This window comes from Babylonia areolata, chromosome 8 (assembly GCF_041734735.1).
Source record: "Babylonia areolata isolate BAREFJ2019XMU chromosome 8, ASM4173473v1, whole genome shotgun sequence".
Classification (NCBI taxonomy): Eukaryota; Metazoa; Mollusca; class Gastropoda; order Neogastropoda; family Buccinidae; genus Babylonia; species Babylonia areolata.
In genome coordinates this window covers 21,834,234-21,855,604 of record NC_134883.1, presented here as the reverse complement: position 1 = coordinate 21,855,604, position 21,371 = coordinate 21,834,234, and the positions used below count along the sequence as shown (strand labels likewise).

The 21,371-nt window shown below is 39.8% G+C and overlaps 1 protein-coding gene across 1 annotated transcript; it reads left to right on the top strand.

The window, feature by feature from the left end:
* Nucleotides 1-7,588: 7,588 nt before the first annotated feature.
* On the top strand, nucleotides 7,589-20,243 carry LOC143284647 (ATP-binding cassette sub-family D member 1-like). Its single transcript, XM_076591529.1, has 10 exons — nucleotides 7,589-8,617; nucleotides 10,030-10,210; nucleotides 10,434-10,558; nucleotides 11,142-11,292; nucleotides 12,528-12,622; nucleotides 13,292-13,437; nucleotides 13,929-14,074; nucleotides 14,597-14,681; nucleotides 16,110-16,235; nucleotides 17,035-20,243. Exons 1-10 carry the CDS (start codon nucleotides 7,673-7,675, stop codon nucleotides 17,282-17,284), a joined length of 2,250 nt encoding a protein of 749 aa, XP_076447644.1. The 5' UTR covers nucleotides 7,589-7,672; the 3' UTR covers nucleotides 17,285-20,243.
* The last annotated feature ends 1,128 nt before the right edge of the window (nucleotides 20,244-21,371 follow it).

The following is a 21,371-nucleotide window of genomic DNA, read 5'->3' as shown; positions in this document are numbered from 1 at the left end:
AAATTAAAAAAATGATACAAAATGAAGAACGACGAAGAACAAGTGTTACCATGCTGTTGATAAACCAAGTGAATAGTTTTAGAAGACGAAATTTCATGATGATACGAACATGGCTACATCACACTGGAGAAAAAAGCTATGCCTATGTCTTCGCTTGGAATGCATATCTGAAAGTAAAACATTTTTAAAAGGGAAAAAAAATTAAAACGAAAATAAAATCTTCTCAAAAGATATTCTGTCAAAAATGTGTGAGTGACTGAGTTTACTTCATGGAGAAAAGCATTCACATATTTTCGTTCATTTGTTGTGTCTATTTTTGACAGAATATCTTTTGAGAAGATTTTTTTTCGTTTTAATCTTTTTTTCCCCTTTTTAAAAATTTACACACACACACACACACACACACACACACATTTTAAAACAAAAGTGGTAACTGATGAAAGAGTCCTCAGTTAACATCCAGCCCACCACTGTTGTTGACTTTTAGCTATGCCGTGCACTTACCACAGTATGGGTTTGGGCGGTTGGAGGGGATGCTGGTGGAGATTGTTGCTGATGGGTGTGGCCAGTCCTGCACAGCCTGAAGTGGGTGCAGTGTCATTCGCTGAGACAGACAATGGAGTCAACGTACTTATCAACACAAGCACTAGTCTTCCGTGTGATGACGATGAAGAGGGTTGAGAAGCACGTAATGAAAATGTTTGCACTGAGCGTGCATTGATATAGATAGATAGATAGACAGAGAGAGAGAGAGAGAGAGAGAGAGAGAGAGAGAGAGGGAGGGGGGAAGTTTTAACCATTAGAAAGAATGATAAACAGACAACCTTTAACTGAGCGGGGCATAAAATGAAATAAATGTGAAATAGATGAATGAAACCCAACAATTTCAACAGTGTGTGTGTGTGTGTGTGTGAATGTGTGTGAATGTGTGTGTGTGTGTGTGAATGTGTGTGTGTGTGTGAACAACAAAAAATTAATGCTTTTTGAACAAGGGACGTGTGTGAGAAAGAAATAAAGGGGCAGAAGAGAGAGAGAGAGAGAGAGAGAGAGAGAGAGAGAGAGAATCAGCCAGAAGTGAAGGGGAGATGAATCAGCTCGACCAACGGAATCACGTCGTTACGTTTTGCTTTCTCGTTTCCTCCCTTTTCCCTCTTGGGGTGTTCCCTGACTGATAAGAACGCACGCGAACATGAACACACATGAGCTCGCGGCGCGATCGCGTCAGTTAATCTGCGCAATCTTTTGGTGTTGTAAATGTTGTGAACAGTGTGTGTGTGCGTGCGTGCGTGTGTGCGTGCGCGCGCGCGCGGTGTGTGCGTGCATGTGTGTGTGTCGGTGTGCACATATAGGCCTGTTAGTGAGTGACTGGCAAGTGCATGCTGTAATCACACGTCCATTCAAGCATAACATACGGTTTGAATATTTACCACCGCCATTTCTTTTGCCTCTTATGTCCAACGATTTTAGAGGCCGCTGAGCAAGTAGGTCGTGTCTCCAGTCAAACTCTTGGTTTGCACTGTCGCTCGTCTTCACAGAGCGGTTCTCCCTGCTGTAGAAAACGAACACCTTTTTCTTACTGTGTATGTACCTGGCTCGAATCACCAACGGTTATAGCCACTAGCGTCGATGTCATCATCATACCATACAGCAATGATCTACACTGTGTACAAGTGAAAAACGAGAAAGGAACGTCTCAAACAATGTAAGTATGCACACATGCACGCACTGACGCTACTATACACATCACACACCGCGCGCGCGCGCGCGCGCGCGTGTTTGTGTGTGTGTGTGTTGGGGGGTGGGGGGTGTCACTATGTTATAAACTCTTTCTGACCGTAATTTAGAACTGGACTTAACCTTAACTGAAGAAATGAAATGAAAATGGACAGTGAGAGAGAATAGAATCGGGGCAGGCAGAGGTGGAAAAAAACAGTCGATCAGAAAATGGTGTGAATATGGGGGACAAACATATATCAGTGGAAAGATAAAACTTGAATACCTGATGTGAGAATGGAATGACGGCGAAAAACACAGAGGTCTCGGTGATAGCTTACTGTCGTGAGACATTGTATAAGAATACTTCACCCCTTCGCTCCTAGACTTCAGTGTGAACGTGGAACTACTTTCAGAATCGGAATTGTTCCACATCTCACGTGCAAGTGATGAGACTCTGCTGCCATCTGCAGCTCGCGAGTCTGAGACGGACCAAGCAGAAATCGTCTGCTTTTTTTGTAAAGCGGTCTTCCAGAGGTTGGGCGACGGAGTGTGAGGAACGCTGAATCGTGCAAGGGATGGAGAACTGGGCTTCTTGGGTGGACTCTCCAGAAACGGCTCCCATTTGGAAGTCGGGGGCTTTTGGTGCTTTGGGGTGTAGGCATACAGGCTAATCAGGGGCGTTTCTTTAGTTGCCTTTCGATTTGATGACCATAGACTGGGCTGAAAATCCTCTGGCAACCACAATTGTCTCACTTTCAGTTGGTACTCGTTATCTTCCAGGATAGGAGACAATGCAGATTTTGTAAGTGGATTTTTCAGTTCTCCTTGTGAATTGCTGCTCCTGGCGAGAGACACGGGGGCGTTTTTCAGTTTCGAGGACGTGGTGGCATGGTCACCAGAGGAGGAGACGGTTATGGTCGCATCACTTGTCACTTTTGGTCCAAATGGTACATTTCTGCATGTCTTTGCATTTGAAACTATGGGCGATTCCACTGGATTTCTTTGAGCAGGAGTGCGCGTGCTAAATTCGGGGGTAGACTGAGCAGAAATCCTCTCCGGGGATACAACCATTCGATATTTAGCGCCCGTGCAAGCGTCTGTTCTTATCCATGTATTTACAAAGCCGGACTGTCGCAGTGGGTTTCCATAGTTTTCTTTCTGTTTGTTCAGTATGGGTGTTTCACTATAATGAGACACGCTTTCAATAGTTCTGTTTTCCTTCAGCATTTGATCACTTTGGCTTGAACTGGCGTCTTTGGAGTGCCTCTGACCAAATGGATGCTTGTAAGGAATCCAGCGTTCTTTATCCATAGAACGCGATACCTTACTGTCCTCTATTGCATCGCGCTCTTGAGATACGCACAGCGGAGAACGGAACTTTTCATGGATTTTCTTCATATCAAACAGCGGGAATTCTTCCTCCACCCATGGGTTTCTGGCTCTAGTTTCAGTCTGTAACGTGTTTGTTCGTAAAACCAAAGGTGTCTCAAAACCTTGCATTGTCCGATATGGATTTTTGCTGACGTTTGAAGGCATGTGCCGATGTGGACGGCTGGTTTGGGACGTGGGGAGGTGGTGAGGAGAATGTGGTGATTGCGTTCTTGTGAAAGTTTGAAATATTCTTCCTTTATTGTTGTGGGTCATGGCCGGTTTTTTGTTTGAATCAGGCACCTGAAAAAAAAGCATGTGGTAAACATCCGTTCAAATGTCAGGAAGCGTCCAACATGCAATAATCTCTCTCTCTCTCTCTCTCTCTCTCTCTCTCTCTCTCTCTCTCATACACGCACACGCACACACACCCATCAAGTTTATCGCAGGCTCAGGCAGATGCACATACACACAAACACATACGGTCAATCGAACAGGGACGACCCCACAGACTTGATCCCAGTCTAAGGTTACGTATCACGGTGAGAAAAATGATAAAAAATAGTGGAAAAAGAAATATAGCTATGTCTTACCTTTCCGAAAGTGGTATCCATTTCATGACATGACGCCATGGATTCTTTATTTCTATGTTTGGGTGGAAATGTGATATATTTTCCCTCATTTTCTCCACTGTAACAGAGATATTTTGAGAGGTATGTGTACTGCAAGGCACCTGAAGATTCAGTAAAACAGTTATTTCATCAGAACATACACATCTTCTTCAACAGTAAGCAAATACCTGCTTGCAAAGAAAATGCGTGTTTCAGCGCAAAAAAACAACAAACTCTGCGTTATGAGTAAATACACTGAGCACTTTCACATCCTCTAATAATTTACTAAATATCTAGATTTATAAAAAGGGAAAGAAAAGAGGCAGAAGCAACCACTGTGGCACTAGTGACCGAAAGAGTGGGGAAAACTGAAAAAACAACAACAAAAAAACAAAAACAAACAAACAAAACATGGAGGGAAGAAACAAAGCAACGAAATAAGGATATCGGTATCAGTAGCTCAAGTTGGCGTCACTGCGTTCGGTCAAACAGATGCACAAAGGCAGGCGCACAGTACATATATACAGTACATGCCCACACGCACACACCATCTCTCTTTTCCTGTCCATCCCTGATTTTACACACATCCGAACCGGCGACCTTCCTTCAGAAGTGGGGAACAAAACAACAAAGATTAGAAACGGGACACACATACACACACACGCACGCACACACACACACACACACACACACTTTTGCGCGCGCACGCGCACACACACGCACGCACACACGCACGCACACAACCAAACCTCGGCGACGAGGACTCGTTCAGCTGCAGTTTGGAAGGAGGAAGGAGCTCCGGGGAAAAGGGAAGCTCCACGTTTGCCGGTACCCGTGGAAGACGAAAGCCCTGCGACCTTCTTGTAAGATTGGCTGGGTGGCGAGTGTTGAGGTCAACGTGCTGCACTTTGGCAGTTCTGTTGCCAGCTGTGACATTCGTATGTGCACCTCAGTGAACGAGTCAGAATGCAACGTAAATAACTCAGTGCATGAGTCAGTGATGAGTGAGTTATAGTAAGTGGATGTAGTGGCTGGTAAATGCGGATGTAGCAGAAAGCGATTATTATTATTATCATTAGTAGTAGTAGTAGTGGTGGTGGTGGTAGTATCAAAATTTTACTTATTGATGTTGTTGGTCTTCGCACGTACGGTATTGTTGTCGTCATTTGGTCACACACACACACATGCCTATTATCTTCATCATCATCATTGTTGTACTTTGGTTGTGGTTCTTCCTCTTCTACTTCTTTCTGTCTTCATCTCCTTTCGACCCAATCACGATATAAAAATACCAGGGCTGCAAAGATACGCACTGGGACGGCATGCAGAAAGCAGGCAGGCTTACCTTTTATGCTGGCGTTGCTCACAGTGTGCAGCGCCAACAGGTCCTGGCTCACTCTCTTCTTCTTGGAGTGACAGCTGGTCGCCCTCTGGAGTTTCTCAACCTTTAGGTCAAGCTTTTTTCGTTCAAAGAACTCCTGCATGGTGATTGTTTGAAATTAGTAATAAACCATGGAAATTAGTATTAAACTATGAAATAGCCGTCTCATCAGTTAATTATTTTCCCTTTTCTAAGTTCACAGTTTCGGCAGTCTCACAATCGATATATGTGTCCCCAAGTTCAATGGATCGTGTCCATGAGTTTCACACACCCACCCACCCACCCACCCACCCACACACACACACACAATCTATCAATAAGTATAACAGATATTTCGATATATGTAGATATTCAGTAGGTAGATGATAGACGGCAGATAATCACGGTGCAGTTTAGTCTGAATTTCAGTCTTAGTTGTTTTATCATTACAATCGAAAAACACCTCTTCGGAATTTTCATCCGTGTCCAGGAGTACAAACTTCTGTTGGTGTGTGTAGTACAATCTTTGAAGTCCAGTGGCAGTGAATTTAATCAAAGTTAGCAACTCTGTCGCAAGAAGAATGTTTACATTAATTTTGTTTGGTTGATGACACTAACGTTATACGTATTGGTATACCTTTTTGATTCCCACAGTTATTTTAGCTTTGTTTTTTTTTTTTTAGTCTTCCATACCTATTAATGTCACGTTTTTAGGTCTTTCCTTTCGCGCCTGGTATTTCCTTTCGTAGTGAATGGAAACTTAATTTTTCTCGTATCCCTGCACTCTGCAACCGTCCCTCTCGATCTTTGCACCCTTTTACTTACAGATTGTCTTTTTAGATGTGGATACCACATCACATTGCCATAGCCTATTGTAAGGTCGAATTGTATAACCGTGTGAATATTTATGTCAGTAGAAAGTTCTTTTGATCAATCCCAGTGCAATTTTGTTTATTTGTTGTTGTTTATTTTAGATAGTCTATCATGTCATTTTTCAAGTTGATCAAACGATGGGAGTTTGTCATGTTACAGAAAAATCCCTTTCTATCGCCGTACTTGTATGGTGTGTGTGTGTGTGTGTGTGTGTGTGTGTGTGTGTGTGTGTGTGTGTGTGTGTGTGTAAATGTGTATGAGTGTGTCAGTGTGTGTGTGCGTGTGTGTGTGCGCGCGCGTGCGGGCAGTGCAGCGTGCCAGTGCGTGCGTCAGTGCCAGTGCATTTGTGTGACCAGTTTCAATGTATATTCCCATTCAGGATTCTCTCTGTCATTATCTATTACTTGCATTCGGAAACAATGAAATACAAGTTCCATTCGACAGATGAAACCTCTGAGCACTTTCAAAGCAGCGCAAGCTTTTCTGAATTTTTGCACATTCAAACTTTCAAGTCAGTTCTGTCGGATCGTGATATGCTCTTGCTGAAATGTTAAAATGTGTACCTTCCGCAAATACATTTTGCAACTGCTTTATACATAGTCGGAAACATAATTTGAAATACATTAAAAAGAACAGGACCGAAAACTTTACTGTCCTTGGCATTTCCCATCAATAGACTATTTATGTTTTTGATTAACTACACGTACGTGCTGAGGTACAGTAAAGCTGTTGTTTTCTTCCAGTCAAGTTGAAAAACACTGAAATCTTGTCCAGTCTAAAACGTTACCACCAATTCCATATGGATCCATAAAAAATCCTTTATGTACCGAATAATTGTTGTTCACTTTTTGTCTTTTCTTCTTCTTCTTTTTTAATTTTTAAAATTTTTACTAAGAGCATAATGTGCATCACTGCATGCATGCACACCCGGCGTCGTCACGGTCTGATACGGATAGAATGTTCCAGTGGAATTCCTCATGACTTCAACTGAGTGTTTCGGTTATGCATGGCCATTCAAAACCACTCCGACACATGTATATAAACTGATGTTCGTCATATAAGAAACAGTTTTTATATCTTTTATCTCCAGGGAGAGACTCAAGAATTTTTCAGTCATGTTATGAAGATAGTTTCCAGGTGCAATTCTTGTCCCCTCAGTTTTTAATACAGGTGTCAAACAGTCTATCTTACAGTTTCCTGAAAGAATGCCAGTGTCTGTATAGGGATCTTGTGAACAAGACCAACAAATAAACATGAACGTTCATCATTGAGCTTTCAAGATATACGGTTGGTGTTGTTACTTTCACTCATCAGACAATGAGTTGCAAACAAATTAATAAAACGACATAATCTGGAATGCTGACTGATATCGACAAGAACTTGCCTTTTGTAGCCGTCGGTCCCCTTGAAATTTTAGTCTGTTTCTTGCCCCTCCAACCCAGTTCATGGCAAAAAGATCCACAACATTGGCCAAAGTTCTTTCTGGACAACTTCAATGTTGTCTGTCTGAGAAGCAGACGACACTTTCCAACTCGACGTAGAATTTCCGTTCCAAATTCGGGTTTCTTCGGTTGAACAAGAAGAGATTTCATTGGTCGGTTGTTTGCTATCACCTCCCTGAACAAAGTCTGCTGTCTGAATCACATGGATCAGAATAATTATGGTGGTCAACTCGGTGATGGAGCGGATGTGCTTTCATTTTTGACAACACTTTACTTTTAGGATATTCACTAGCAAACCAGCAATGTCTAAAATGATGGGTTTGGCTTCGAAAGCCAAGTTTAGCCGTGAAAAGGCTGCAGTCGGTGCTGCTATTTGTCTTGTCGCTGCTTATGGCGTCCGTCGTTACTGTCCAAATGTCTTGAGTGTGTTGATGATGCAGAAGACAAAAGACAGAGAGAGGTTACAAGAAAATAAAAGCCAGACAGTGGATGGTCATGCTCAAGCAAACGGGCAGATTGGTAGTCCAAAGAAGACTTCAGCTAATGTGAACAAACTGTTCTACAAACAGCTACGTCGGTTGATAAAAATCATTATTCCAGGACTATGGTCCAAAGAGTTCGCCGCACTTGCCTTTCACACAGCCACTCTTGTGGCAAGGACGTTTTTGTCAATATATGTAGCAAGGCTTGATGGAAGCATTGTTAAAACAATCGTTCAGCGTGATGTTACCAAATTTCTTATTCAACTGACTAAGTGGCTGCTTGTGGCTGTGCCAGCTACTTTCATCAACAGCCTCATCCGCTTCTTGGAAAGTCAGCTTGCCCTGATCTTCAGAACACGCCTTGTCAAGCATGCATACAACATGTACTTTGATAAGCAGACTTACTACCGAGTCAGCAATCTTGACAGCAGGTTATCAAATGCTGACCAGTGTCTCACAGAAGACATCTCCATGTTCACTCAGCAACTGGCCCATCTGTATTCCCATTTGACCAAGCCTTTGCTAGATGTAGCAATGATTTCCTTTACACTTTACTCTCTTGCTAGTAGTCGTGGTGCAAGCTCAAAGATCCCCACCATTGTTGGTGCAGCTGTCATTACCCTCACAGCCAGTGTATTGAGAGCAGTGTCTCCCAGGTTTGGCAAACTAGTCGCGGAGGAAGCTAAGCGCAAAGGTGATTTAAGGTTTATGCATTCCAGAATCATCACCAATGCTGAGGAAATTGCATTTTATGGTGGTCACAAGGTATACATATATCATGGTTTACATTCTTTTTTGTTTTGTTTTGCTTTCTTGTATGTATATATTAGTTGTGCATTGATCCAACAGTATCTAAAAAGTTGCATATAAAATGCAAACTTTGACACAGCCAAGTTTAATGATAACAAAGCTATGGTCATTGGTGCTGCTATTTTTCATGTCAGTTTTTGATACATGTATGTTGCGATATACTTACCACAGTTCCAGTTATAAATAATGGTAAAATAATAGATCTACATGTACACTTGTGCAAGTATTATTGATGAATTAATGTGATTAGTTAAATCATCTTCTTCTTTTTTTTTTTTATTAAAGCAGCATGCTTTCATGCTGGTGTGACACAAATTAAAGGTTATTTTCTCATATTTGATCAGAATTGAACAGGCACACACACACACACACACACCCCATTTGCATATACTCACAACCACCTATATACACACAAATTATCATTGGTTTTAATTATTGTTTTTTTCAAATTTGATTTTCTTTGTTTTGCTCAGTTAATATTAATTCAAATGATTGCTTAAGTGTCAGTAGAAGTATAACAAAAGGTTAATCTGACAATAAATGGTATACAAAAAGTTAATCTGACAATGAATGGTTTCAGTCAGTCATGCACTCTATTGTGCACACGAACAGAAATGTGTGCATGTGTGTGCACAAATATGCAGTACATACACACAGAAGTAAACATGCATGACATACACAATTTTGTCTACCTACACACATACACATGCATACTGCATTCATAACATGGATAAAAGTACAGATATATATATATATATATATATATATATATATATCATTATATGTATGTATGTATTATATGTATTCATATTCATACACATGTGCACAGGGAAGTTCACATTCATAAGCATTTACATGTTTACTGGTGCTCATATACAGGTAAAGAAACAGAAACTGCGTCTTGCTTGTACATCATTTTATTTCATGCGCATGCTGGCTCATATGCACACACATATATACATGTACACATATTGTAGACATACACACACCCATACTTATTTAACATTTGTAGTATTCCTATATATGTATTTTATCATCTATTTTGTGGGGGAAAATTCACAAGTTGTTTAAGTTGTTTATAGCAGCAAATATGACTGATGGTGGGTGTGCGTGTATGTATGTATACGTCTGTATGTGTGCATGTAAGTGAGAAAAAATGAGAACAGCATTAAACTGTGTGCATGTATGTGTGTGTACATCTGTAAGTGTACGTGAAAGTGAGAAAAAAAATGAGAACAGCATTAAACTTTTCAAATCGGGAAAGCATAAAACTGTTCAGCTTGGCATTGCCATGTTTGATAGCATCAGTCTCCCAACACTGTTATATGATCAGTACATGACTAAACCTTTTTTTGCTGTGCGTTCAGGTGGAGAAGGATCAGTTGACAGCCAGCTACACCAGCGTGGTGTCGCAGTCCAACCTGATCTACCTGAAGCGCCTGTGGTACATCATGTTGGAGCAGTTCCTGATGAAGTACGTCTGGAGCGCCAGTGGACTGATCATGGTGGCTGTTCCCATCCTCACTGCCACTGGGAAGCGGGCGGATGGTATGCGTGTTGTTTGTATGATGTTCGTCATGATGTTTAAAACATAAACCTCCTTTGTTTAACTCTAGTAATTTGAGGTATATTTGTTATCTATTGCTCTTGTATGATATTTTTATCTTTTGGCGCTTTTATTCCGGTATCCTATTTTCCACCCATGTATTTGTGAATATACTTAAAAGCTTTTATACTGAATCATATCTTAAGTTATGCAAAAAATTTTCAGGAACTGTTGTGGATGATGACCCAGATGGCGGAGTGAGTGAAAGAACGAGAGCATTCACCACTGCGCGGAACCTTCTCATCCAGTCAGCTGATGCCTTTGAGAGAATGATGTCATCCTACAAAGAGGTAGGATTTTGGAGTTGCCGCTTTAGGGTTAAATTCTTCTTACACTTTTTGATTTTGTAGGGAATTTTGTTTGGCAGGGGTGGATGGGTTGTACTGTCACTGTCTCTCTGAATGTGTTTGTTGGAATTGTGCAGACTGTTATAATGCTGATGTTTATGAAATAGAGTTCCTCTGAGAAGTATTTGACATTGTGCTATAGGTTAATGGGATGTTCATGAGTAAACCAGTGTTATGCAATGCTTTTTATGCGAATATAATTATGCGTACAGTTATGAGATACTGGAATAACCTGAGATGAAGATGATTTTTTGCCATGAAAAGAAAGGTACTTGTTAGTTCTTACATTTACAGTTAATGACATGATACTATGTTTGCACAGTCATGCGTGGATGCTCACGACACAGGCATCAATAATATGCTCACCAGCAGAGTTCCCCCTTTGTTTAGCCACATGTTCAAAACACCTATAGATACTTTAAATCTCCATGAAGACAGCATCGAACAGAGGGAAAGAAAGAAAGAAGGGGGTTTATTTCATTTTAAGAACATTATACATCTGTCCCTACTTCTTTTACGTCCCTAGATCACAGAACTGGCTGGTTACACCTCACGAGTGTCAGAGATGTTTGACGTGTTTGCTGATGTGCAAAAAGGACAGTACAAACGCAACATGGTCACCAAGTCCAGGCCCAAGGTCATGCATGATCGCATTGATGGTCCACTTTTACAGAAAGGTACCTTTTTCCTGTTCTATTTATACTTATTGGTGGACTGAAGAGTGAACAGGACCAAACAGTTTCAGGTTGATTCATATATATATATATATATATATATATATATATATATAACAGGATATGGTTTCACACTTATTGAGGTTAGGTTGGTAGGTTGGTATGCTTGAGTATATGCATACGAATTAATTCAAAGCTCAATGAAATTTGCTTTTCTGGAAATTTTCCACCATATTAACTTCTCTTCATAGCTGTGGTAAGTTTGGATTCCTGTAGAAATTTCAGATACTTCAATTTTTATTTTTATTTTTGGTCACCATATATCCCATTTGCTTACTTTTTTTTCTCTTAATCGTTCATTTGTTCTTAAGTTTAACGTCTTTTCACTGTAAGTGATGTTTAGGCAAGTGTTGATTATGTAGATAAGGCAAACTGTAATTCATTGTTGAAAAACAAACAACAAACAACTATAGAGTACTGTTTGTCGGTGGTTGAAGTTTTTTTTTTTTTTTTTTTTTTTTAAACAGAAGATGTGGTGTAGCATATATGAATCACTCTGCATGCTTTCACATCTTGAAAGAAACCAAAACTGAAGGGAATTAATCACATGGTTCATAAGTGTTTCTGAATAGAGTACTGTTTGTCGGTGGTTGAAGTTGTTTTTTTTTTTTTGTTATCTTTTTAAACAGAAGATGTGGTGTTGCTAGCATATATGAATCAGTCTGCATGCTTTTACATCTTGAAAGAAACCAAAACTGAAGGGAATTAATCACATGGTTCATAAGTGTTTTTGAATTGCAAGTGACTGGTTCTGAGTGAATACCGATCAGTGTCTTTTGTTAACACACTTTGGTGACAGTGCTTTGGTAGTTGCATGCCTGACAAATTTACAACATTATGTATTTTGCACTGGAAAAAGCAAAGGAGAAGGTTAATTTTTATCATAGATTGTGCCAGGGTAAGGGAAGGACGGAGGTGGAGGTGTTGGGGACTTAAAGTTTTGCAGAGACTTTTTTTTTTTTTTTTTTTTTTTAGACTTAAAGAAGTCATTTTCTTATTTTAAGATTAGGCTCTTTGATTTTCTGCCACATATTTAAACAGTAGCCATCACTTGAAGAGGACAGTATGTCCTTTATGGCATTTTATAAGTTGAGTGCCGTTCAGCATTATGCTTCCACCTGTTCTGTAGACTCGCCTGTGTTTGTGATGCGGTCTGATATGATGGGAATGTATTGCAGGGGAGGTAATAGACACAGAATCGACCATCGACATTGAGAACCTGCCCATTATCACTCCCAACGGGGATGTCATTGTTGCCAGTCTCACTCTCAAGGTCAGTTCTTAGTTAACCGCAGTTTAAATGCCACTTGCACATTAGTATCTCTCTCTCTCTCTCTCTCTCTCTCTCTCTCTCTCTCTCTCTCTCTCTCTGTGAGATTAAAAGCCTTACTGAATTACACAGGAAATGAATGATTATTGCCTAAATCAACTGTCATTTGGCTCAATCCAGGTATGCAGCCTGTTGTACTGCTAATGAATCTTGTTTGTTAAGCTTTCACAGACTTTGGCTATACAAGTAACAATGATAATAACCAACTTTTATTGTTCTTAATTTAGAATTTTTTCTTTTAAAAACCGTAAATGTTAATATTATTTCTGTTCGGTTTGTATGCTGTTTTCTGGTTGAATCCCAGGACCTTATAACGTAAGAGTTGGGTGGACTTTTCGCTTTATGTGTAAACTCCCAGCCATTTGTAGAGATGGTATTGAGGCAAAAGGATTATTTTTTTTTTAAAATGCATGTGTGAGTACATGTGTTGGGTGTGTACAAGAGAGAGAAGAGGGCATTTAATATGTGTGAGTGTGTGTGTGTGTGTATTTTTTTATTTTTTTATTTTTTAAGGTGCATATCTGTATGTAGATAAATATTTGCTCTCATAGATGAGCATTCTTGTCTGTGCCATGATGGTCTGAAGAAAAAGAAAATGGTGTGTTTTGTCAGATGGAAGTTGGCACCCATCTGCTGATCACTGGCCCCAATGGCTGTGGCAAGTCATCGCTGTTCCGAATCCTCAGTGGTCTGTGGCCGGTGTATGGAGGCCGCCTGTGTAAACCCCCTCCTTCTTCCATGTTCTACATTCCTCAGAGGTAAGGGTCATGTGTTGTTGTTGTGTACGTCTGCAAGTCCTGGTTCATTCTGTTGACTGATGGAAATAAGGAGGTTGTTTAACGCAGTCAGATTGATTCTGTGGTTGTTAAAGGAAGTGAGGTGGCAGTAATTTCTTATTCACCACTGTCATCTGCCCAGTGTTGATGTTATTCTTTGCTTTTCTCTCTCTCTCTTTTTTTTTTTTTTTTTTTTTTGTCACTGTCATGAGAACTGAATGATATGTTAACCCCCACCACCCCTGCCCTTTTGGCCCCTAATGTAACATTTTTTGGCTGTTTTTTTTTTTTTTTTTTTTTTTTTTAATACAAACAAGATATCCCCCCTGCCCCAATAAAGCATACTCAAAACCTAAAAATCATTGAGGAAAAACGTCCATAATTCTAAACGCCCATAATTCTTTATGCTTACATGATAGCGGTATCTCAGTCTACTGTTTGTTTGTACTTTGTTTCTGTACTCGTTTCTCCAGACCCTACATGTCAATTGGCACCCTGCGTGACCAGGTGATCTACCCGGACACTGTGGAAGAGATGAAAGGGAGGGGGGTGAAGGACTGGGACCTGGAACAGATTTTGAACACGGTCAATCTGCAGCACATTGTGCACCGAGAGGGAGGTGGGTAATTCTAAACACTGTTTGGGGAGGCTGAGGGGGATGTTCAGTATCATAGTGGTGTACTTCCAGTATTTTCATGCCCAACATGAGGTGAATGTTAGTGATCAAATATACCTGGAATCGTCAGCTACTGATAACCTTAATCATTTGGTACACACCGTTTGAACTTGAAATTGAGGACTGTGTTTCTGTCATTATCTCTGGTGGACATCTCATGCCTGAAAAGATGTAAAAAGGTTTTGTTTGTTTTTTTTACTCAGTTTACTTCTTTGGTTACACATTGTGCGAATAATATTCACTGTACATTGCTTCTTTGGTTACACATTTTGCTATTGATATTTACTGCACATTGCTTCTTTGGTTAGATGTTTTGCTAATGATATTTACTATACATTGCTTCTTTGGTTATACATTTTGCTGTTGATATTTACTGTACATTGCTTCTTTGTTTACCTTTTTTGCTGATGATATTTACTGTACATTGCTTCTTATTTTGAGACATCTTAAAAATGATGTGTGCAGGATGGGACTCGATCAGTGACTGGAAAGACGTGTTGTCAGGTGGAGAGAAGCAGAGGATGGGAATGGCCCGCGCATTTTATCACAAGTCAGTTGACACAGTATTGATAAAGTATTGAGCAGTTCACTTCAGACTGTTCCAAGCATGCATTGCTTTCATCATGTTGGAATACAGAAGTTTTCGAGGAGATAACTGAGATAATGTGGACTGATGTGTTGCATGTATAAAGATCTATGAAGGTTGTAAGAAGTTTGTTTAAAAATCTCTGCTCATGTGATGGTAATTTTGATTACAGCAGTGTTAACATCTGATATGTATGTATTTATTACAGCTATTAGCTGTACCTTCTATGCTTCTCCTGTTTCACTCAACTAATTAATTTTTTTTTTTAAATATTTACATGTTTTTACAGATACACTTATCAAAAAACGTATAAACAAAAGAAAACTGGGAAAATGACCTAGCAGAATCTACCAACATGAATATCTGTAAACAGAATGATATGTAAACCAGTTTCATGGTTCTTCAAATATGAATTTACATTACACATTTGAGTGTGTCCTTTACCATGTGATTGCAGTGAAGTTTTTTTTCTCTGCTTCAATTGTTTTTTTCAAAATAAAATGCCTGATTTGTATTTTCTTTAATTTCTGATAAATCTTTGTGGCAGTTCCAGTGTGTGGGAAAGTTGACAGAATTTACAAATGCGATATATTTTTCCATACCATAAATCACTTTTTTGCGGTGTCTTGAATAGTCGGTGAGAAAGTTAGCAAATTTACATTTACGAAGGTGATGTATTTTACAGTACCATACCTCACTTTTTGCAACTTCTCAGACTCCGTGAATTTTGGCAATTTGCCTTCTGTTGGATATAAAATGTTTTCAAACAAAATGAAGTCAGATACTTTGTAAGTTGTAAAAGTGAAAATTGGTCCTTATTTTTATTGATGAAATATGACAGGCGTTTTTATGTATTAAATTTTGGTGAATACTAACACATTATTTTTTATATTGAATTTTCAAATCTGAATACAGACAGACATATTTTTTACTGGAAATCTGAAGTGTTAAGATGCTAGGTAGCTCATATCTTTTACTGGAAATCTGAAGTGTTAAGATGCTAGGTAGCTCATATCTTTTACTGGAAATCTGAAGTGTTAAGATGCTAGGTAGCTCATATCTTTTACTGGAAATCTGAAGTGTTAAGATGCTAGGTAGCTCATATCTTTTACTGGAAATCTGAAGTGTTAAGATGCTAGGTAGCTCATATCTTTTACTGGAAATCTGAAGTGTTAAGATGCTAGGTAGCTCATATCTTTTACTGGAAATCTGAAGTGTTAAGATGCTAGGTAGCTCGTGAAGTGTTAAGATGCTAGGTAGCTCGTATCCTTTACTGGAAATCTGAAGTGTTAAGATGCTAGGTAGCTCATATCTTTTACTGGAAATCTGAAGTGTTAAGATGCTAGGTAGCTCGTATACAGATGCTGAAGAGACACACATGATTTGTTCCAGACCTCAGTTTGCTCTGTTGGACGAGTGTACCAGTGCAGTGTCCATTGACGTGGAGAGCAAGATCTACCAGAGCCTGAAGGACAGTGGCATCACTCTGATGACGATCACCCACAGACCCACCTTGTGGTATGTTGGCTCTCTGGCTGTGTCTTGTCCTCGTAAATCTGAAGTGGTATTTTGAGCAGTAACAGTTTATAGCATGGAAAGTAGAGGTGGAGCCAACATTTTTCTGGTCAGTTGGCCAAAGCAGAAAGAAACCGTTTAAGCACATTTTTATCATTTAAAAATTTTTAAAATATAATGTTGAAGGATGAGAAAATTTCAGTGGGTAGATTTCACTGGAAATTTATTTTAAAAAACGAACAAAAAGCACACTGAATGGCAAACAAATAGTTAATATCTGATCTGTTTGGTACAAAGTAAATCTGGTGCTTCAGAAACTGGAATACAGAGATGTTTGATAAATGAACAACAGCGTTGCTGTTGTTTTGATGAGTTTATTTGAAATATGATATTGCTTTTAATTATGAAATTGATGATGATGTAATAGAGCTCTGAGGTTCAAGTATTGTGATGTGGTAGTATTGTGAAATTGGCGTGAAGTATTGTGATACCTGTGCATCATGTATGTGTTGTTATGAATGATTGCTGTATGTTGTGTTACGTGTGATGATTTTGTGTTTGTATGAACATAGATAGGTGTTTGAGTGTCTGGTTGAATGGGGGGGGGGGGGCAGGGATATGCATGTAAATTTTGTGTTTGTGTTTTAAACACGTTTTACATGCGAGTCGTCATTTTTTACAACTCACAGTGCAGTTCAGTACATGGAAAAGTGCGATGTAAATGAAATCATCATTATTTATCAACATTACCTGACGTGATGAGATTGTTCCCTCCCCCCCAACCCCGCCCCCACCAATCCAGGAAGTTCCACAGTCACCTGCTGCAGTTTGACGGAGAAGGTGGGTGGAGGATGGAGGTGCTGGACACCACCACGCGCCTGTCGCTGAACGATGAGAAGCAGCGGCTGGAGGCCCAGCTGGCTGGCATGCCCCGCATGCAGGAGCGCCTCAAGGAGCTCTGCTCTGTGCTGGGTGAGGACTCGGTGCTCCTGCACTCCAGGGAGAGTGTAGCCGACCTCGAGACGCTCCAGGACGCCCAGCTCATGGAGTAGCGGTGGTGGTGGTGGTGGTGGTTGATTCCCAGACCCTGGATCTTCGTTGTTGGGATTGTTCCTGATGCCAGTGATCGTTGGGAGTAAGTCTTTTGCTTACAGTTGGAAGTATTGCAGTGAGGGGTGTCTGGTATTGTTTCAGGTTTATGTAAGTTGGTTTGTATGGGGGTTTATACAGTATCTGGTATGTATAGACCACAACCCATAAACTTCTTTTGCAGCAAATTAGTTGTTATACAGAGAACAAAAAAGACCTAAGTGAGATAGGATAAATACTTAACAGATCAGTTCAGTGACAAAAGAAAAGTTGTGTTACATCAAATTGTATTCTGTTTACCATGACAAAGCTGTTGCTTTCATCATGAAGACATGATATTTGAAGAATTTTTAAAGTGTATTTTGCAGTACAGTGGCATTGCCCCATGATATTGTTGTCATGTCTGCTGTAATTTATTGTGCATTTGTCCTGTGTTCCACACTGTTTTGGGCATCAAGTTTCACTTGTTATTTCACTTGTTATTTCATTGTCTGTATGTTACTGATGGTATGAAGGAGAAGCCACAGCCAGGTGGAAGGGGAAACATACTCCAGTAGTTCTGAACTAGTAGTAATGCTTCAGTAGTTGAAGTCTCTGACAAGAATGTGATAGCTTGCATCCAGAAGAAAAGGCACAACGTTTTCCCTTGTCATGGTAATCAGTGTTATGCATGTCCCATGTGAGACTATTGAATACAATATTTGTGTAAAAAGAATTGAGGTTTTATAAAGCCAGCACTTTCTTGTCTTTCAGCCTCTCAATATGTTGTCTAGAACTGCTAATCAAATATTTCTGGTCATCCTAGATCGTTGTAGACATATTGTTTTGTTTGTTGTTTTTATTTTTGTTTGTTTTGTTGTTGTTTTTTTGGGGGGGTTTAATTTATGTGCGTGAACTTAAAGAATGTGTATGTAGTTTTAAAGCAGTTTGTGCACTGTTGTTGGCATTCTTGGTTATTGTTGTTACTGTTGCCTTTGATGGTGTTGCCCTACAGGAGTGCTGACAACCAAAATGAACATTGAGGTTCAAAACAAAAAAAAGTTCAAGATGAGTCCTTGAATATGGAATGTGCATTGTGGATGTACATACACTTTATATTATTTTACATTTTTTTTTTACTGTGGGTATTTTTTGTTGTGTTCTTCCCATTCCCACAAGGTGCATCACTTTTCACCATGTTCATTCCATCCCTCCACCACTGTCCATCTCCATTCCCTTCCCAGCCCATTGCCCTTTTTCGTAGCAGTGCAGGAGGCCTGAATGTTTGATGCTCCTTTGCTGGTACAAGCCTAAGGACGACCACCGCGCTGTTCTGAAGATGAAGACTACCCACCAGAAACTGCTGCACTCATTCATCATCAGCATGGAAAAAAGTGTCCCAAAATTCTGTGTCCTTTCATGCCTTGCTTTCATTGTGACCTTAGTTTTGATCCCTCTCCACTTCATGCTTGGGGTGAGTCCTGTCAGAGTCTTCAGTGTTGACAAACTCATGAGGGACTGTCGCCAGACGGATGTGATGGCAGTTTCCTCTCTAGGATGGATGCTTACTCAGTCTGGCTCCATGACTAAGTGATAATTGTCATCAGTAGGTGGCTTTGTAGGTGTTGTTCTAAGTATGCTAAACCAGAACATGCACTACTGAACACCACTGAAGTGAGTCAGCTGCAGTGCAGGGTCTCCTCTGTGGCCTTCTAGTGACCAAGCATCTGTGGACTGCTGACACTGGGGACTTGGAATGAGTGGTGTGAGAGTAATGTCACTGAAACCATGCAGGTGATGGGGCAGCAAAAAAAATTTAAAAAAAACAAAAAAAAGAAGAAAATGTTACACTTGCTGTGCTGATGTCTCTTCCGGTGATGCTGGAAAAGTGTTGGTCTGGTTGTAAGTTGTATCTGTGTCATACAGCTCCAGGAAATAATTGCAGTTTGGTTTGTTTTGTATATCTTGGTCATATGGAAGTTGTGTTTTCATAGTTTCATTGAATGAATGTAATAAGTGGTTTGCCTGCTTCATCTTTTCTTCTACATTATTACGTGAAGGATGTGTGGTGTTACTGATTTGTGAGCTGAAGTTGTTTTTATATCTGGTGGATGATCTTTGTGGTGCAAGTAATTGCCACTGATGGTGTTTTGGTGAGGGGATGAGAGCAGTTTGTACAGCAGTCCAGTGTAACATGAAGTTGGGAACGCTGTGTACATTTCACCCTGACCTGTTGTCACTGAACTGAACCAAGCCTTCACACAGCAGCATTGTTCTGCAGTCTGCTGTCCCTCTCTCTCTCCACTGGCTGAAGAGTGATAAGTCACCTGAAACATTCCTTCACCTTTTTCACTCCTTCAAATAATCCTCCCACCATCCCAGCAGAGTTCGTCAACTTTTTATGTGCTGTGTTTTTCAAGTTAACAGGATGTGCTGATGCATAATCCACACTCTTGAGTTTTTGAGAAAAAAACAACTAAACAAAAATGATGAATAAGCCACATCTGGTGTACTGGCTGTAGAAAAATACAGATTATAACGTAATAGCTCTGTGCATGTGAACATATCTATGAACCTCCAAAGAAACATGTAGACGCTTTGTGAACATCGAACCTGAGACAGAAATCCTCAACAACGAGTATACAAAGACTTCCTCATGACCAGTCCTAGTCATCTTGTGCTTTGCTCACTATCATAATTGTAAGTAATGAAGCCCGTGAGTTTTTGTTCGTGGTGGTGGTTTTAATTGGCATCAGGGCACAACCTGAGAAACGTTATGTGGACCATATGGTCTACAGAAGAGTCTTGTTTCTGTCCTATGTTGCACCTGTAGTCTCTCCAGTGTTCTGTTTTGCAGACTTGATGGTTTGTGGTTTAGATTGTTTTTATGGGTTAAAGTCAGGATCAAGTTTTTTTGTTTTTCAAGTAGAAGGGGAGAAGGAAAAAAAAATCTATTGTTTTCACCTTTTTTGGGGGTGTGTGGGGGGGTGGGGGTTAGAAAGCCCACAGTTTTGATGCAGCCTTTAACACATCTCTGCCTAAACTGTGGAGTTCTTTTTTTTTTTTTTTTTTTTTTAATCATCTGGCTCACCACAAGATCACAAAGAAGAAACATGGAATTTTTTCTCCGATTTTTGTGGTGCATTCATTCATTTACAGTACAGGTTTTTTCTTGTCTTTTGCTTTCTTTCAGTTGTTTTGATGCACTTTGTTGTTGTAAATGGTATTGTTGGTGCTAATGTTAGCAGTCATTTTAACTGCTAGAGCACTTTGAATTGTAGCTAACTTTGAGAATGAATAGCACCTCCACATATATTCATTGCAAATGTTGCATACGTGTGTATAGTACTATGTTTATTTGGGCAGTTAAGACTGTTGGAGATATTTTTGATTGTTTAATATCACAAATAGTACAAACTGATAAATTATGATTGGAGGTCTTAGGACTTTGAAAGAAATGATTGTTCAGTATCATAAATGGTACCATTTGATAAGTTATTATTTTATTATTATTTTTTTTTTTTTTTATTGAAGGCTGTTTTTGTGTGTGTGTGTGTGTTCTGCCAGCTCTGTTATGATTTCCATTTTGGGGGGCATGGGAGCTGTGTACATTAATGATTTTGTCATTGTAATGTCTAGATTCACATGGCTGGCTTCTGTTATTTCGATTAATTAGAATTTTAAACAAATACATATAATAAATAGATGTGAAATTGTCATGAACATTTGTCAAGATTGATTCTGGAGCTTTGAATTGTACTCAAAAAGGAGTCTGCTTTTCCATTGAAGAATTGTCTTTCAACAACACTTTCCATACCTGTGCTGTCGCTGGCTGTATATTGACTGTTGGTCTCTCAAAAATGACGTTTTTTTTGCAGCATTCCTTTTGAGGAAGAAATGACTGTTGTTGACAGAGGGCCTGTGGAGGCCCTCCCAGCCAACAAGGCTGTGAACAACATGATTGATTGCTGCTGCTTATCATTAACAAGTAAACAACAACAACAAAGTTGAGATAGTTCTCATGTTGTGTTTGTTTGAAGTCAGACCATCGTGAAATAAAAAATTTCAACA